This window comes from Hyla sarda, chromosome 10 (assembly GCF_029499605.1).
Source record: "Hyla sarda isolate aHylSar1 chromosome 10, aHylSar1.hap1, whole genome shotgun sequence".
NCBI lineage: Eukaryota > Metazoa > Chordata > Amphibia > Anura > Hylidae > Hyla > Hyla sarda.
Genome location: NC_079198.1, coordinates 107459078 through 107473529, shown reverse-complemented (window position 1 = coordinate 107473529; position 14452 = coordinate 107459078). Strand labels below are relative to the sequence as shown.

Sequence of the window (14452 nt, the reverse complement as noted above, 5' to 3'; positions counted from 1 at the left end):
TAGAAGCAAGCATACAGCAGGCAATGGTGAACTGGTGGGAGTAGTACTAGCTGTGGACAGGACAGCAGGCAGTGGTGGACTGATGGGATTTGTTGTAGCTAGTGAACAACAGGGGTGGTGGTAGTACTGGCTAATCAGTGTTATCTGGCACAGGAGGTTTAAATTCCTCACTGATCCATGCCTGAAAAATTTTAGCAAACATTTGGTTTTTTACGTTGCTGGCAGACAATCTTGTTCACTTAGGGGTGATGACACCACCTGCCTTGTTGAACAGTCTCTTTGATGCTGTACTGGAGTGTGGACAAGACAGAACACTCATGGCAAACTGGGCAAGTTCTGGCCAGTGGTTTTATCTTTGGACCCAGAAGTCCATGGGGTCTGGGCTCATGATGTCTGTCAGAGAAAGGGCACAGCTTAGGGATGCCTCAACCTGGTTGTTTATGTGGTGGTGTCAATTTGGTGACAATTAAGGGCAAGGTGGAATACTGAATGCAAAAATGTTGTCATCATGTGCTCTAATGTAAAGATGCCACTGCTGCTCCTGCCTCTTGTAGGAGTAGTGCTGGCAGTGGGAGTAGAGCATTTACTTAGCAGGAAGCCAAAAATTGACCCCCGTTTGGCAGCTGTTTGCTGCTGGAAAGCCGTGACAAGCTGGATACGTAGATTCTCCCTATAAAAATCCAATATAGCCTCCATCTCAGAAGGTGAAAAAAATTCCCCCCATTTTGACTTTATACTGAGGGTCTAAGAATGTGGCTATCCAGTACTCATCTCTTTCCTTCAAGTGCACAATATTCCTGTCACTGTGCAAGCAAGAAAACATACAGCTCGCCATCCTAGCCAGCTTTTCCAAGGCTATGTCTTGTTCCGCCTCCATCCCATACTGCCAAGGTTGATCATCATGGTCCTCGTCGTTATCATCATCATCACTGTCACCTTGTGCAGGCTCCAATATGCCTTCTATAGATTCCATCTCCAAATCCTTCTCCTCAGGTCCCACTTCCTCATCCAACTCCTCCTCAAGAAAACCATCCATACTGCTGCCAGCCAGATGTGCACCTTCCTCCATTCCTCTTTCCTCAACATCACCGTGAGCGTTTGGGCCCAAAGGTATATTAGCTGTCACCACTTTGCTGCTACAGGCGGTCCAACAAGTGTAATGTAAACTTCCATTGTGTTGGACTGTCACAAATGAGTTGCTTGCTTTGAAATTCTATTTTATTTGTGAAGGCTTTCTGGGATCAGTAGTTCTTGCTCTCTCTCTCTCTTTCTCTCTCTCTCTCTCTCTCTCTCTCTCTCTCAGCTTTTCCTTTCCAAAATGGCAGCCGCAATAAGTGCATGGGGTTTTATAAGACTCCTAAACCCACCCTTATGCTCTGTTCTCAAGGGCCTTGGAGCTGTATGGCACATAATGCAAATTAATCATTAGATAACCTGGGGTCATGTGATCTTGCTGACAGCTGCACGGTATGCAGGGCTACCCTGATGTAATCTTACTGTTCCCAACTTCCCATGACTTCATCCTTTCATTTCCCTCATCCATTCTGCTATTGTTACCATCATTGCAAGGCTCCCGTGAGCTGAGCCTGGCAATATTCGAAAGTTTGGCGAGCTGCTGTGTCCCCAAAATTCTGAATGAGACTGGATTTGCTGGGCATCGGTTTGCTCATCTTTAATGTTGAGCTATGGTAACATCCCATTGCCTGGTGTGAATAGCAAAAAGGTTGCAAAATATTGTGACTTTTTGACTAGTAGGAAAGCATTGTGCAAAGTGGGCGTGGTACATGCCAAAGGAGCCAAATTCATTACAATTTACTACTGCCGAGAGATGTCCGTCGTAAGTTGTAACTAAGATTTACAACATCTCAAAGCTAGAGTAGATTTTAGTGAGGATTAGTGTTGCTCGCGAATATTCGCAATTCGAATATTATTCGCGAATATCGCATATTCGCGAATTCGCGAATTTCGCGAATATAGCGCTATATATTCGTAATTACGAATATTCGTTTTTTTTTTTCTTTTCTTCACAGTACACATCACAGTGATCACCCCTCTCTGCTTCCAGCTTGTGTGGTGTAAAGAAGGCTCTAATACTACTGTGCGAGACTGGCGTGCAAAATTTCGCATATACGAAAATTAGCATACGCTAATTTTCGCATATGCGAATTTACGCCCGTGTTAATTTTGTATAGCCAATATTCACTTATGTTAATTTTCGCATACGCGAACTTTCGCATATGCGAAAATAAAACGAGAATATAACGGATATGTGAATATTCGCGAATATATGACGAATATTCGTCCATATATTCGCGAATATTCGCGAATTCGAATATGGCCTATGCCGCTCAACACTAGTGAGGATGTGCGAGATGCGCAGGGATTTACATAGTGGAGTGCACTTACATAATATTCTACATAATACAGCGTGCGAGGAACCAGTCATGATAAATGTCTCCAAGGTATTTTGTCATATATATTGGTGTAACACATAGCATGTTCAATGAAGCTGCTGTAGAGTTAGGCTATGTTCACACGGCAGAATCTCTGCATGGTCTTAAAGCCAATTCAATTCACACAGCAGCTTAAATTCTGCACCCCACAAAAATATAAGACATGTTTTATATTTTTGTGGGATTTAGCGGCAGAATCTCATTGAAGTCAATAGGGCTTGATTTCCTCTGTAAAAAAGGGAATTTGGGCATAATTTGGATGGAATTTGAGTGGAATTTGCGTGGATTCCGTGCAAACTTTAACTTTTGTATTGAATAAAACCAACTTTATTAAGTGTACTGCTGATTCATGCAGAATTCCATAAATGCTTGAAAGATGTAGAATTCTGTGCAAATTTATGCAGCCGTGGAATTTAAGCATTTATTCGGAATTCCTGCTGTGTAAACATAGCCTTAGGCCAGAGGTGTAGCTATAGAGGTAGCAGAGGTAGCAGTCACTTCGGGGCCCTGGTGCCGAAGGGGGCCCAGAAGCACACCTGCCCCATAAAAAAAGCATTATTTTAATTGGCATATGGGGCCCTGTTGCAGATTTTGCATCGGGGCCCAGAAGCTACAAGTTACTCCTCTGCCTTAGGCCCCATTCACATGGCCAAATTTCCAAGTGGAATCCGGCGAAAAAATTCAGCAGTCTTCCATTGTTTGCTGCTTCCATTGTTGCAGTCTTCCATAGGATTATGCTACTATGCGCATCTGCTGTGGAAATTCCCATTCCAAACTCTGAGTTCCTAGTGGATTCTGCAAAATAATCTACATGTTCATTCTTTCTATGGAATCCTCTCGGGAATGCGTTGCCGTCTATGGAGACATTTTCAAGGGGTTCTAGCCCCAACTTTATCTGTCGTTCCTACTGCCCAAGGAATGTCTGACCAGAATTTTTCTGGCACGAAATTCCGCTGTGTGAATTAGGCCTTATAGCACTATTTGTAGGATACTTTGAAAACCATTCCTTTTTTCCCCCTGCTGTTAAATGTGTATTTTTATGGCGCAGTTTTACCGCAGCTCTTCCCGTGTCCTCACCAGTTTTGGAGATCAATATGATCTAAAGATTGTTATTTGTTTTCTCCATCGCAGAGAGAACTTGGCACGGTCGAGTACCTGGACTGACATTTTTCTTTCTCAGGATTTTTCTTTTTTTGTGAATTGGGCTGAAATATATTGTTTATATAGAAATTCAAGCCTCTGATTTCATAGAGCTGGGTATGTAATACAGCCCTGACATACCTTTCCTACAATATTTTCCCTCTGTGGATGTTTTCATTAACACGTAGACGGAGTCCAGGACTTATTATACTAGTAGGTGCCATGGACACTTCATTTGTTCTTAGACGTAAGCCTTTCTTTTACCACTTTGGCGGCTTTAAAGTGTTACAGGATGCACAAAAGGCACGGCAGGCAGGCTCATGTTGTTTGCTGTGCTGAAGTCGGCTGGAAGCGGAGCCCATTGATTTAAACTACGAAGCAGAAAAGTAAAATGAATAGTATTTTAGTTGTTTTTAAGGTTCTTTTCACTGCACATTTAAATCTTCTGTCGGAGGTACAGTCATGGCCGTAAATGTTGGCACCCCTGAAATGTTTCTAGAAAATGAAGTATTTCTCACAGAAAAGGATTGCAGTAACACATGTTTTGCTATACACATGTTTATTCCCTTTGTGTGTATTGGAACTAAACCAAAAAAGGGAGAAAAAAAGCAAATTGGACATAACGTCACACCAAACTCCAAAAATGGTCTGGACAAAATTATTGGCACCCTTAACTGAATATTTGGTTGCGCATCCTTTGGAAAAAATAACTGAAACCAGTCGCTTCCTATAACCATCAATAAGCTTCTTACACCTCTCAGCCGGAATTTTGGACCACTCTTCCTTTGGAAACTGCTCCAGGTCTCTCTTATTGGAAGGCGCCTTTTCCCAACAGCAATTTTAAGATCTCTCCACAGGTGTTCAATGGGATTTAGATCTGGACTCATTGCTGGCCACTTCAGAACTCTCCTGCGCTTTGTTGCCATCCATTTCTGGGGGCTTTTTGACGTATGTTTGGGGTCATTGTCCTTCTGGAAGACCCAAGATCTCGGACGCAAACCCAGCTTTCTGACACTGGGCTGTACAGTGTGACCCAAAATCCTTTGGTAATCCTCAGATTTCATGATGCCTTGTACACATTCAAGGCACCAGTGCCAGAGGCAGCAAAACAACCCCAAAACATCATTGAACCTCCACCATATTTCACTGTAGGTACTGTGTTCCTTTCTTTGTAGGCTTCATTCCGTTTTCGGTAAACAGTAGAATGATGTGCTTTACCAAAAAGCTCTATCTTGGTCTCATCTGTCCACAAGACGTTTTCCCAGAAGGATTTTGGCTTACTCAAGTTCATTTTGGTAAAATGTAGTTTTGCCTTTTTATGTCTCTGTGTCAGCAGTGGGGTCCTCCTGGGTCTCCTCCCATAGTGTTTCATTTCATGTAAATGTCTACGGATAGTTCACGCTGACACTGATGCTCCCTGAGCCTGCAGGACAGCTTGAATATTTTTGGAACTTGTTTGGGGCTGCTTATCCACCATCCGGACTATCCTGCGTTGACACCTTTCATCAATTTTTCTCTTCCGTCCACGACCAGGGAGATTATCTACAGTGCCATGGGTTGCAAGTTTCTTGATAATGTTGCGCACTGTGGACAAAGGCAAATCTAGATCTCTGGAGATGGACTTGTAACCTTGAGATTGTGGATATTTTTTCACAATTTTTGTTCTCAAGTCCTCAGACAGCTCTCTTCTCCTCTTTCTGTTGTCCATGCTTAGTGTGGTACACACATACACACAATGCAAAGATTAAGTGGAATTCTCTCCTTTTTATCTGCTTTCAGGTGTGATTTTTTTTTATATTGCCCACACCTTTTACTTGCCCCCAGATGAAGTTAATCGAGCATCACATGCTTTAAACAATCTTATTTTTCCACAATTTAGAAAGGGTGTCAAAAATTTTTGGAGTTTGGTGTGATATTATGTCCAATATGCTTTTTTTTCCTTCTTTTTTTTCATTTAGTTCCAATACACACAAAGGGAATAAACATGTGTATAGCAAACCATGTGTTACTGCAATCCTTTTCTGTGAGAAATACAACATTTTCTTGAAAAATTTCAGGGGTGCCAACATTTACGGCCATGACTGTATATGTTGACACTATTTCCTGATGCATAGCTGACTACACTACTCCTTACAGCAGCAGTCTCCAAATGGCGACCCTCCAGCTGTCACAAAACTACAACTCCCAGCATGCTGTCGTGCCAGTATGTACCCACATAATAGTCCCATTTTGACAGGTTGCCAAGGTATTCATGAAATGTTTTGCAAAAATTCAATGCAAATTGCAATTGCAAAATATTCTGGGTGTGTCCTTTCAAGGCAAGATCATTTTTAGGAGAAAGAGATATTTCACACAGACCTGTCAAAATATTTAATCGCTGCTAAGACCCCCAGCAATCTCTATATATTTCTGGGAGAAGCACACAGCTGTGTGCGTCACTCCCTGACTCACCGTTTAAAGGGGTACTCCACTGGAATTTCTTTTTATCAACTGGTGCAAGAGAGTTAAACAGATTTGTTAATTAATTCTATTAAACAATCTTAATCCTTTCAGTACTTATCAGCTGCTGTTATGATCCACAAAAAGTTCTTTTCTTTTTGAATTTACTTTCTGCCTGGCCACAGTGCTCTCTGCTGACATCTCTGTCCATTTTAGGAACTGTTCAGAGCAGGATAGGTTTTCTATGGGAATTTGCTCCTACTCTGGACAGTTCCTAAAATGGACAGAGGTGTCAGCAGAGAGCACTGTGGTCAGGCAGAAAAGAAATTTAAAAAGAAAAGAACTTCCTGCGGATCATACAACAGTTCATAAGTACTGGAAGGATTAAGATTTTTTTAATGGAAGTCATTTACAAATCTGTTTAACTTTCTGGCACCAGTTGATTAAAAAAAAAAATAAATGTTTGCCAGTGGAGTACCCCTTTAATTCCTCCAATTGCAGGAATGTGTTTCATTTTCACTATGAAGCCTGGCTCCTGCAAAGAGATTGACTGCACGCTTCTCCCGAATATATCTAGAGATTGGTGGGGGTTTAAGCACGGAGATCCTGACCAATAAAAACTTTTGACAAGTCTGCGTGACATGTTAAAAGTATTTATATTTTTTAATTACAATAACAATTTAAAGTTCAGAGGCGCACCGTAGAGGGTATGCCAGAACACAGTGTGAACAAAGTCTAAACCATTTACTATTCCCATCAGTAATATTAGGTATACTGCCAGAACCAATTCCGGTCATCACAAGGCAGAAAATGCATTTAAAGAGACCCTGCAACCAACATCACTAGTGTTGCTCGCGAATATTCGCAATTCGAATTTTATTCGCGAATATCGCATATTCGCGAGTATAGCGCTATATATTCGTAATTAGGAATATTCTTTATTTTTTTTTTTTTTTTCACAGTACACATCACAGTGATCATCCCTCTCTGCTTCCAGCTTATGTGGTGTAAGAAGGCTCTAATACTACTGTGTGAAACTGGCGTGCGAATTTTCGCATATGCGAAAATTTGCATATGCGAATTTTCACATATGCGAATTTTTGCTTATGCTAATTTTTGTATATAAAAATTTTCGTATATGTTAATTTTCGCACATATGAATATTCACATATACGAAAATAAAACGAGAATATTACGAATATGCGAATATTCGCGAATATGACGAATTTTCGTCCATATATTCTTGAATATTCGCGAATTCGAATATGGCCTATGCCGCTCAACACTAAACATCACTCCCCTCCCCCCAAAATTAGATTGAATAAAATAGTATCGTCATCACACATCTTGTTGCAGTTTCTTGATACGTCCTTCTGTTCGTGAGATACGAGGGTTTATAATTTGTCTGACAATTTAGGGAATCAGTCAGATGGGCGTGAACTTAAAGGGGTACTCTGGTGGAATATATTTTTTTTCCAAATAAACTGGTACCAGAAAGTTAAACATATTTGTAAGTTACTTCTATTTAAAGATCTTAATCCTTCCAGTAATTATCAGCTGCTGTATGCTCCTCATGAAGTTCTTTTCTTTTTGAATTTCCTTTCTGTCTGACCACAGTGCTCTCTGCTGACACCTCTGTCCATGTTAGGAACTGTCCAGAGCAGGATAGGTTTGCTATGGGGATTTGCTTGTACTCTGGCAGTTCCTGATATGGACAGAGGTGTCAGCAGAGAGCATTGTGGTCAGACTGAAAAGAACTCCAGGAAGAGAATACAACTTCCCCTGTAGTATACAGCAGCTGATAAGTACTGGAAGGATTAAGATTTTTAAATAGAAGTAATTTACAAATCTGTTTAACTTTTTGGCACCAGTTGATTTTATTTTATTTTTTACCCCTTTAACTTTTATAATGGAATTATATCAGGTGATGGGCAGGATTATACAGTCAGGGGGGGTGTATTAGGCAGACATGCCCCTCAATGTAAATATTCATACCTCCTGACTCTATAAACCAATTATGTAAAATGTATCTACAGTGGTCCCTCAACATACGATGGTAATCCGTTCCAAATGGACCATCGTTTGTTGAAACCATCGCATGTTGAGGGATCCGTGCATTGTAAAGTATAGGACAGTGGTCTACAATCTGCGGACCTCCAGATGTTGCAAAACTACAACACCCAGCATGCCCGGACAGCCAACGGCTGTCCGGGCATGCTGGGTGTTGTAGTTTTGCAACATCTGGAGGTCCGCAGGTTGTAGACCACTGTTAGAGGAAGTTGTACTCACCTGTCCCCGCCGCTCTGGACCGTCACCGCTGCCCGGGATGTCGCGTCCATCGCTGTCGCCGCGTCCCTGAGGTGTCCCTGACGCTCCGGTAAGGCCTCTGCTTCCCCGGCATCCGCGCTTTCTGTCGCCGCACGCCGCTCCTATTGGATGACGGGACGGCGTGCGCAGCGACGTGATGACGTCGATTGAGAGCGTCGACGATGCAGGGGATCCCGAAGAGGACGCGCCGGAGCCCCGAGGACAGGTGAGAGACCATCACCGGAGCTCACGGGGCACCGTAAACTGCTATCCGGTGGCATCTGAAGCAGTCTGCGCTGCTGGATAGCCGTTTATGCGATGGCCCCGACATAAAAAAGCATCGTATGTTGATGCTGCCTTCAACATGCGATGGCCTCTGAGTGGTCATCGCATGTTGAAATTATCATATGTGGGGGCCATTGTAGGTCGGGGGGTCACTGTATTATAGTGTTGCTCGCGAATATTCGCAATGCAAATTTTATTCGCGAATATCGCATATTCGCGAATTCACGATTATTCGCGACTATAGCGCTATATATTCGTAATTTTTTTCTTTATTTTTTTTTTCACAGTACAGATCATAGTGATCATCCCTCTCTGCTTCCAGCTTGTGTGGTGTAAAGAAGGCTCTAATACTGTGTGAGACTGGTGTGCGCATTTTCGCATATGCGAAAATTTGCATATGCTAATTTCGCATATGCGCATTTGGACTTATAATTTTCGCAAATGTTAATTTTCGCATGGTTTAATGTTCGCGCATGCGAAAAATAAAAAGGATATTACGAATATGCGGATTTGCGAATATTCGCGAATATAGGACTATATATTCGTAATTACGAATATTCGTTTTTTTTTGTTTTTTTTTTTCACAGTACACATCACAGTGATCATCCCTCTCTGCTTCCAGCTTATGTGGTGTAAAGAAGGCTCTAATACTACTGTGTGCGCGAATTTTCGCATATAAGAAAATTAACATATGCAAAGGTTCGCATATACGAATTTTCGATTATGCTCATTTTGTACATGCTAATTTTCGTACGTGTTAATTTTCGCATCCGCGAATTTTCGTTTTGCGAAACATAAAACGGGAATATGCGAATGTTCGCGAATATGTGACGAATATTCGTCCATATGTCCGCGAATATTCGCGAATTCGAATATGGCCTATGCCGCCCAACACTAATCACTAATTTGCCCATTCTCTGCCCTCAGCTCTCTGCCAACTTACTAGTGTTGAGCGGCATAGGCCATATTCGAATTCGCGAGTATTCGCGAATATATGGACGAATATTCGTCATATTCGCGAATATCCGCATATTCGTAATATTCGCGAACATTTACATAGTCGCAAAATCTTCGCATAAATGAAAAATTCGCGGATGCGAAAATTAGCATATGCAAAATTAGCATAAGCTGCAATTCGTATATACGAAAATTAGCATATGTTAATTTTCGTATATGCGAAAAATTCGCGCACACAGTATCATTAGAGCCTTCTTTACACCACACAAGCTGGAAGCAGAGAGGGGTGATCACTGTGATGTGTACTGTGAAAAAAAAAAAAAAAAACGAATATTCGTAATTACGAATATATAGCGCTATATTCGCGAATTCGCGAATATGTGATATTCGCGAATAAAATTTGAATTGCGAATATTCGCGAGCAACACTAGTCATTACACTGAAGAACTTTTTAAGGCAGATTGGCTATTTTTGACACCACTAAAAATCCTATTTTATGCTCATGTTCCAGCCCTATACAATTTATTATGACAAAAAAAAATATATAATTTATGGAAATAAATGACTTGACGTGGATTTGTTTCTCTTTTTTGGTTTAGCTTTCTGAATCTCCTGGTCCTGAAAAACCAGATCCTGCATTGACATGGGTTAAATTCAGAGACCGAGTTGATGATGGGACATACCCAAAAAAGAAATGTAAACCTAACAAGCACTCAGTGAGTATCTAAATGGTTCATTTTTTTTTTTTAACCATTAATGGTCACATGCTTTCCCTAATAGTAGGAAGCCAGAACTTCCAGGGTATATACATTTAGGATTATTTATCTCCGCTGAGGTCTGTTCCTGATAATGGATCCTTCCAGTATTAGAATGATAACCAGTAGATGGAAGTAGAACAATAATCTAATGTATACATATTCAATCCATATTGGCCATTAAAGTTGTTCAAACTGGCCATACATGATCAATGACACCAAACGAAAGACAAATGAGCTTTGGAAATGTTCTAGGAACATTCCTTAAGGGAAAGATATTTCCAGAACCATAGATTTTTTTTTATTCGACTATAGGACAAAATTTCAAAAAAAATTTCTGGACAAATTGTTTGACTAAAAATGGTCAGTTTGTTTAAAGGGGTACTCTGACCCTAGACATCTTATTCCCTATCCAAAAGATAGGGGATAAGATGTCTGATCGCGGGGGTCCCGCCGCTAGAGACCCCCGCGATCTCCCTGCTGTACCCGGCGTTCGTTTAGAGCGTCAGGTGCAGCGCCGAAGGCTCGTGATGTAACAGCCACGCCCTCTCAATGCAGGTATATGCCATAGACTTGCATTGAGGGGACATGACCGCGATGTCACGAGCCTCCGCCCCGCATCACCAGTCATCAGACATGGAGCGAAGTTTGGGGTCTAGGGTGCCGCAGGGTGCCCAGCAGCGGGACCCCCACAATCAGACATCTTATCCACTATCTTTTGGATATAGGATAAAATGTCTAGGAGTGGAATACCCCTTTAAGCTTCATCCGATAAATGTATATTATGGTTGCAAATGCCCAAGTTCATCAACTTGGGACACCTTAAAGGGGTTATCCAGGAAAAAACTTTTTTTTTTTTTTTTTACATATCAACTGGCTCCAGAAAGTTAAACAGATTTGTAAATTACTTCTATTTAAAAAATCTTAATCCTTTCAGTACTTATGATCTGCTGAAGTTGAATTGTTCTTTTCTGTCTAAGTGCTCTCTGATGACACCTGTCTCAGGAGCTGTCCAGAGTAGAAGCAAATCCCCATAGCAAACCTCTTCTACTCTGTGCAGTTCCCGAGACAAGCAGAGATGTCAGCAGAGAGCATTGTTTCCAGACAGATAAGAACAAATCAACTTCAGCAGCTGATAATTATTGGAAGGATTAAGATTTATATTATTGGAAGGATTAAGATTTTTTAATAGAAGTAATTCAAAAATCTGTTAAACTTTCTGGAGCCAGTTGATCTAAAAAAAAAAAAAAAAAAAAAAAAAAAAATATTTTTGCCTGGATAACCCCTTTAAAATATGGGCACCTTAAAGTATTATTGTTTGTAGATTTCGGATCTGCCACAGTCAGTTTAAATCCTATGATGGACCGGAAAGGCGTGAATACCAATGGAAATAAGGACATAAGGACATATTAACCTAATATATTTAATAACATTTTTTCACATTTTTTGTGACAACTGATTTTTAACCTTAAAAATAAATCCATGTTCTTTTTACTTTAAATCAGGCTTTCATGTCATTAGAATTGATAAAAGGAAATTACTATTGGGGGGGGGGGGGTATTGAAATAGTGACTGCACCTGGGCCTGGAAGCCGGAGTGAGTCCTAAAGGTCTCTGCTACATTTCGGATCAGAACTCTGATGTACAATAGTTGGTGATCACTGTTACAGATTTTGCCCCTGGTCCCAGGAGCTTTAAGTGATGCCTCTGAACTGATATTATTTGTTCCAATATAGATCTTTACAGGATTCATCATGATGCTTTCCTTTTCTTTCATCTCCAGAGACTATCTGGGCCACCAGGTCCACCAGGACCACAAGGACCTCCTGGACCTCCTGGGATGCCAGGAGCTGAGGTCACACATGAAGTTTTGTTACAGGAGTTCAAACTAATGCTGAAAGGTAGGGTGATCGCGGGAGAAAACATACCCCAAAGCAGGATCTATAGATCTATGTGTTGTCTATTATTGTAATTAATATTGTAATATCAGCCTTTCGTGTCATTAAAATTGATAAAAGGAAATTACTATAGGGGGGTATTGAAATAGTGACTGCACCTGGGCCTGGAAGCCGGAGTGACTCCTAAATGTCTCTGCTACATTTAGGATCAGAACTCTACTTGATGTACAATAGTTGGTGATCACTGTTACAGGTTTTGCCCCTGGTCCCAGGAGCTTTAAATGCCTCTGAACTGATAGCCCATAATAATATAGCCCATAATAATATAGCCCATAATAATATAGCCCATAATCTCTGATGATCTATTATTATGGGCGGACATATGTGTAGGACAGGACTATGAACCAAAGAATAGCTGCACTCACCAGCATAAAAAGAGGTGACTTTCAAAAGTTCAGGACTCTTTGGTATTAACCAGTGTAAAGAGTTAAAGGGGAACTCCGGTAGAAACAAGCGGAAAACAAATGTTTTCAAATCAACTGGTGCCAGAAAGTTAAACTGATTTGTACATTACTTCTATTAAAAAAAATCGTAATCCTTTCAGTACTTATCAGCTGCTGTATACTACAGAGAAAATTGTGCAGTTCTTTCCAGTCTGACCACACTGCTCTCTGCTGACACCTCTGTCCGTGTCAGGAACTGTCCTGATTAGAAGCAAATTCCTATAGAAAACTTCTCCTGCTCTGGACAGTTCCTGACAGAAAGAGGTGTCAGCAGAGAGCACTGTGGTCAGACAGAAAGGAAATTAAAAAAGAAAATGGTGCATACAGCAGCTGAGAAGTACTGGAAGGGTTTAGATTTTTAAATAGAAGTGATTTACACATCTGTTTAACTTTCTTGCAGTTGATTTGAAATTTTTTTTTCCCACTAGAGTTCCCCTTTAATACAAAGGTGAGATATATAAGATCTGTGCCTAGTTTAGATCATCCAATGGGTGGAAATTTGAATTTTTTTTGTTTTTCTATCAAACCCCTGAATTGCACAAAAAATGCACCAAGCGGATGAGGATTGGTTGCAATCCCCGCACGCCAAATTTATCACAATTTACACCTGCTAGGCTTGAATTGTAGCTGACATTTATGACAGCTCTGAACTGGCGTAGATTTCAATAGGGACAGTGTAATTCCTCATTGCTCCAACGGGAGTGCTGCAGAGGAAGGTCATTCTTGTTACTGAGCTCTTTGGTGGTGTCCTAGCTGCAGGACAACTCATGATTTTATATGCTTAAAAGAGCCATCTAATGTTTAAACCATTGTATTTGTTCTTTATAAAAATTCCCTCCCAATTATGATAAATCCCTGTTTACTTCGAATGGAAGACAATTTATTGTCCTATTTTTCGGAACTGTAACATTAATTTTTTTAATAAGAGAAAACGGAAGATCTGCAGTCAGGTGGACATAATGGTGCTAGACACCCCTGACCACGTGCTTAAAGTGTACCTGTCACTTTTGACATGTCCTCAAGACATGAGAAAAATTTTGATCAGTCAGGGTCTGAGTATTCAGACAGCGACCGATTGCTAGAATGACCACTTGAAGCTGGGAGAGAATGGTCTCAGTGCACTCTTCTCTTAACCCATTCTAGCAACTGTTCAACCCCCGACCGAGCAAAACTTTTTACTTGAGGCAATGAGGTGTTTACCTGTTTTTTGTTGTTGTTTTTTTTACCCTAGACCAGCAGGAAACAAACTATATGCAACCCTCTATATCCTAGACTACCAAAACTGGTCAATTTATCCTCTCTACTACTTAAGACCACCAGGGAAATTCTTTTTTTTATTTTTTATTCTCAGTTGTGTAAATCTGGGTGGGTTCTCTAGTAGGATATGTAGTCTGAAAAAAAGGTTTTTAATTTGCTTAAAGGGGTAATCCTACCCTAGACTTCTTATCCCCCATCCAAAGGATAGGGGATAAGATGTCTGATCATGGGGTTCTGGCCACTTGGGACCCCCACGATCTATACTGCGGCACCCCAGACATCCGGTGCACAGAGCGAATTTCGCTTTGTGCCGGATGACTGGCGATGCAGGGCGGAGGCTCGTAACGTCACATTCACGCCCCCGCTTGTGACATCATGGCCATGCCCCCTCAATAAAGTCTATGGGAGAGGGCATGACAGCCGTCATGCCCCCCTCCCATAGACTTGCATTGAGGGGGG

At 41.1% G+C, this 14452-nt stretch overlaps 1 protein-coding gene across 10 annotated transcripts in view; it reads left to right on the top strand.

The window, feature by feature from the left end:
* Positions 1-14452, top strand: part of C1QTNF12 (C1q and TNF related 12) — a 126402-nt gene that overhangs the window by 73276 nt on the left and 38674 nt on the right. For all 10 annotated transcript variants that reach the window (XM_056543083.1, XM_056543073.1, XM_056543079.1 and 7 more), the window contains 2 exons: positions 10181-10297; positions 12119-12236. In XM_056543083.1, coding sequence (XP_056399058.1) covers positions 10181-10297; positions 12119-12236 — 235 coding nt within the window. The remainder of the gene's footprint in view (positions 1-10180; positions 10298-12118; positions 12237-14452) is intronic.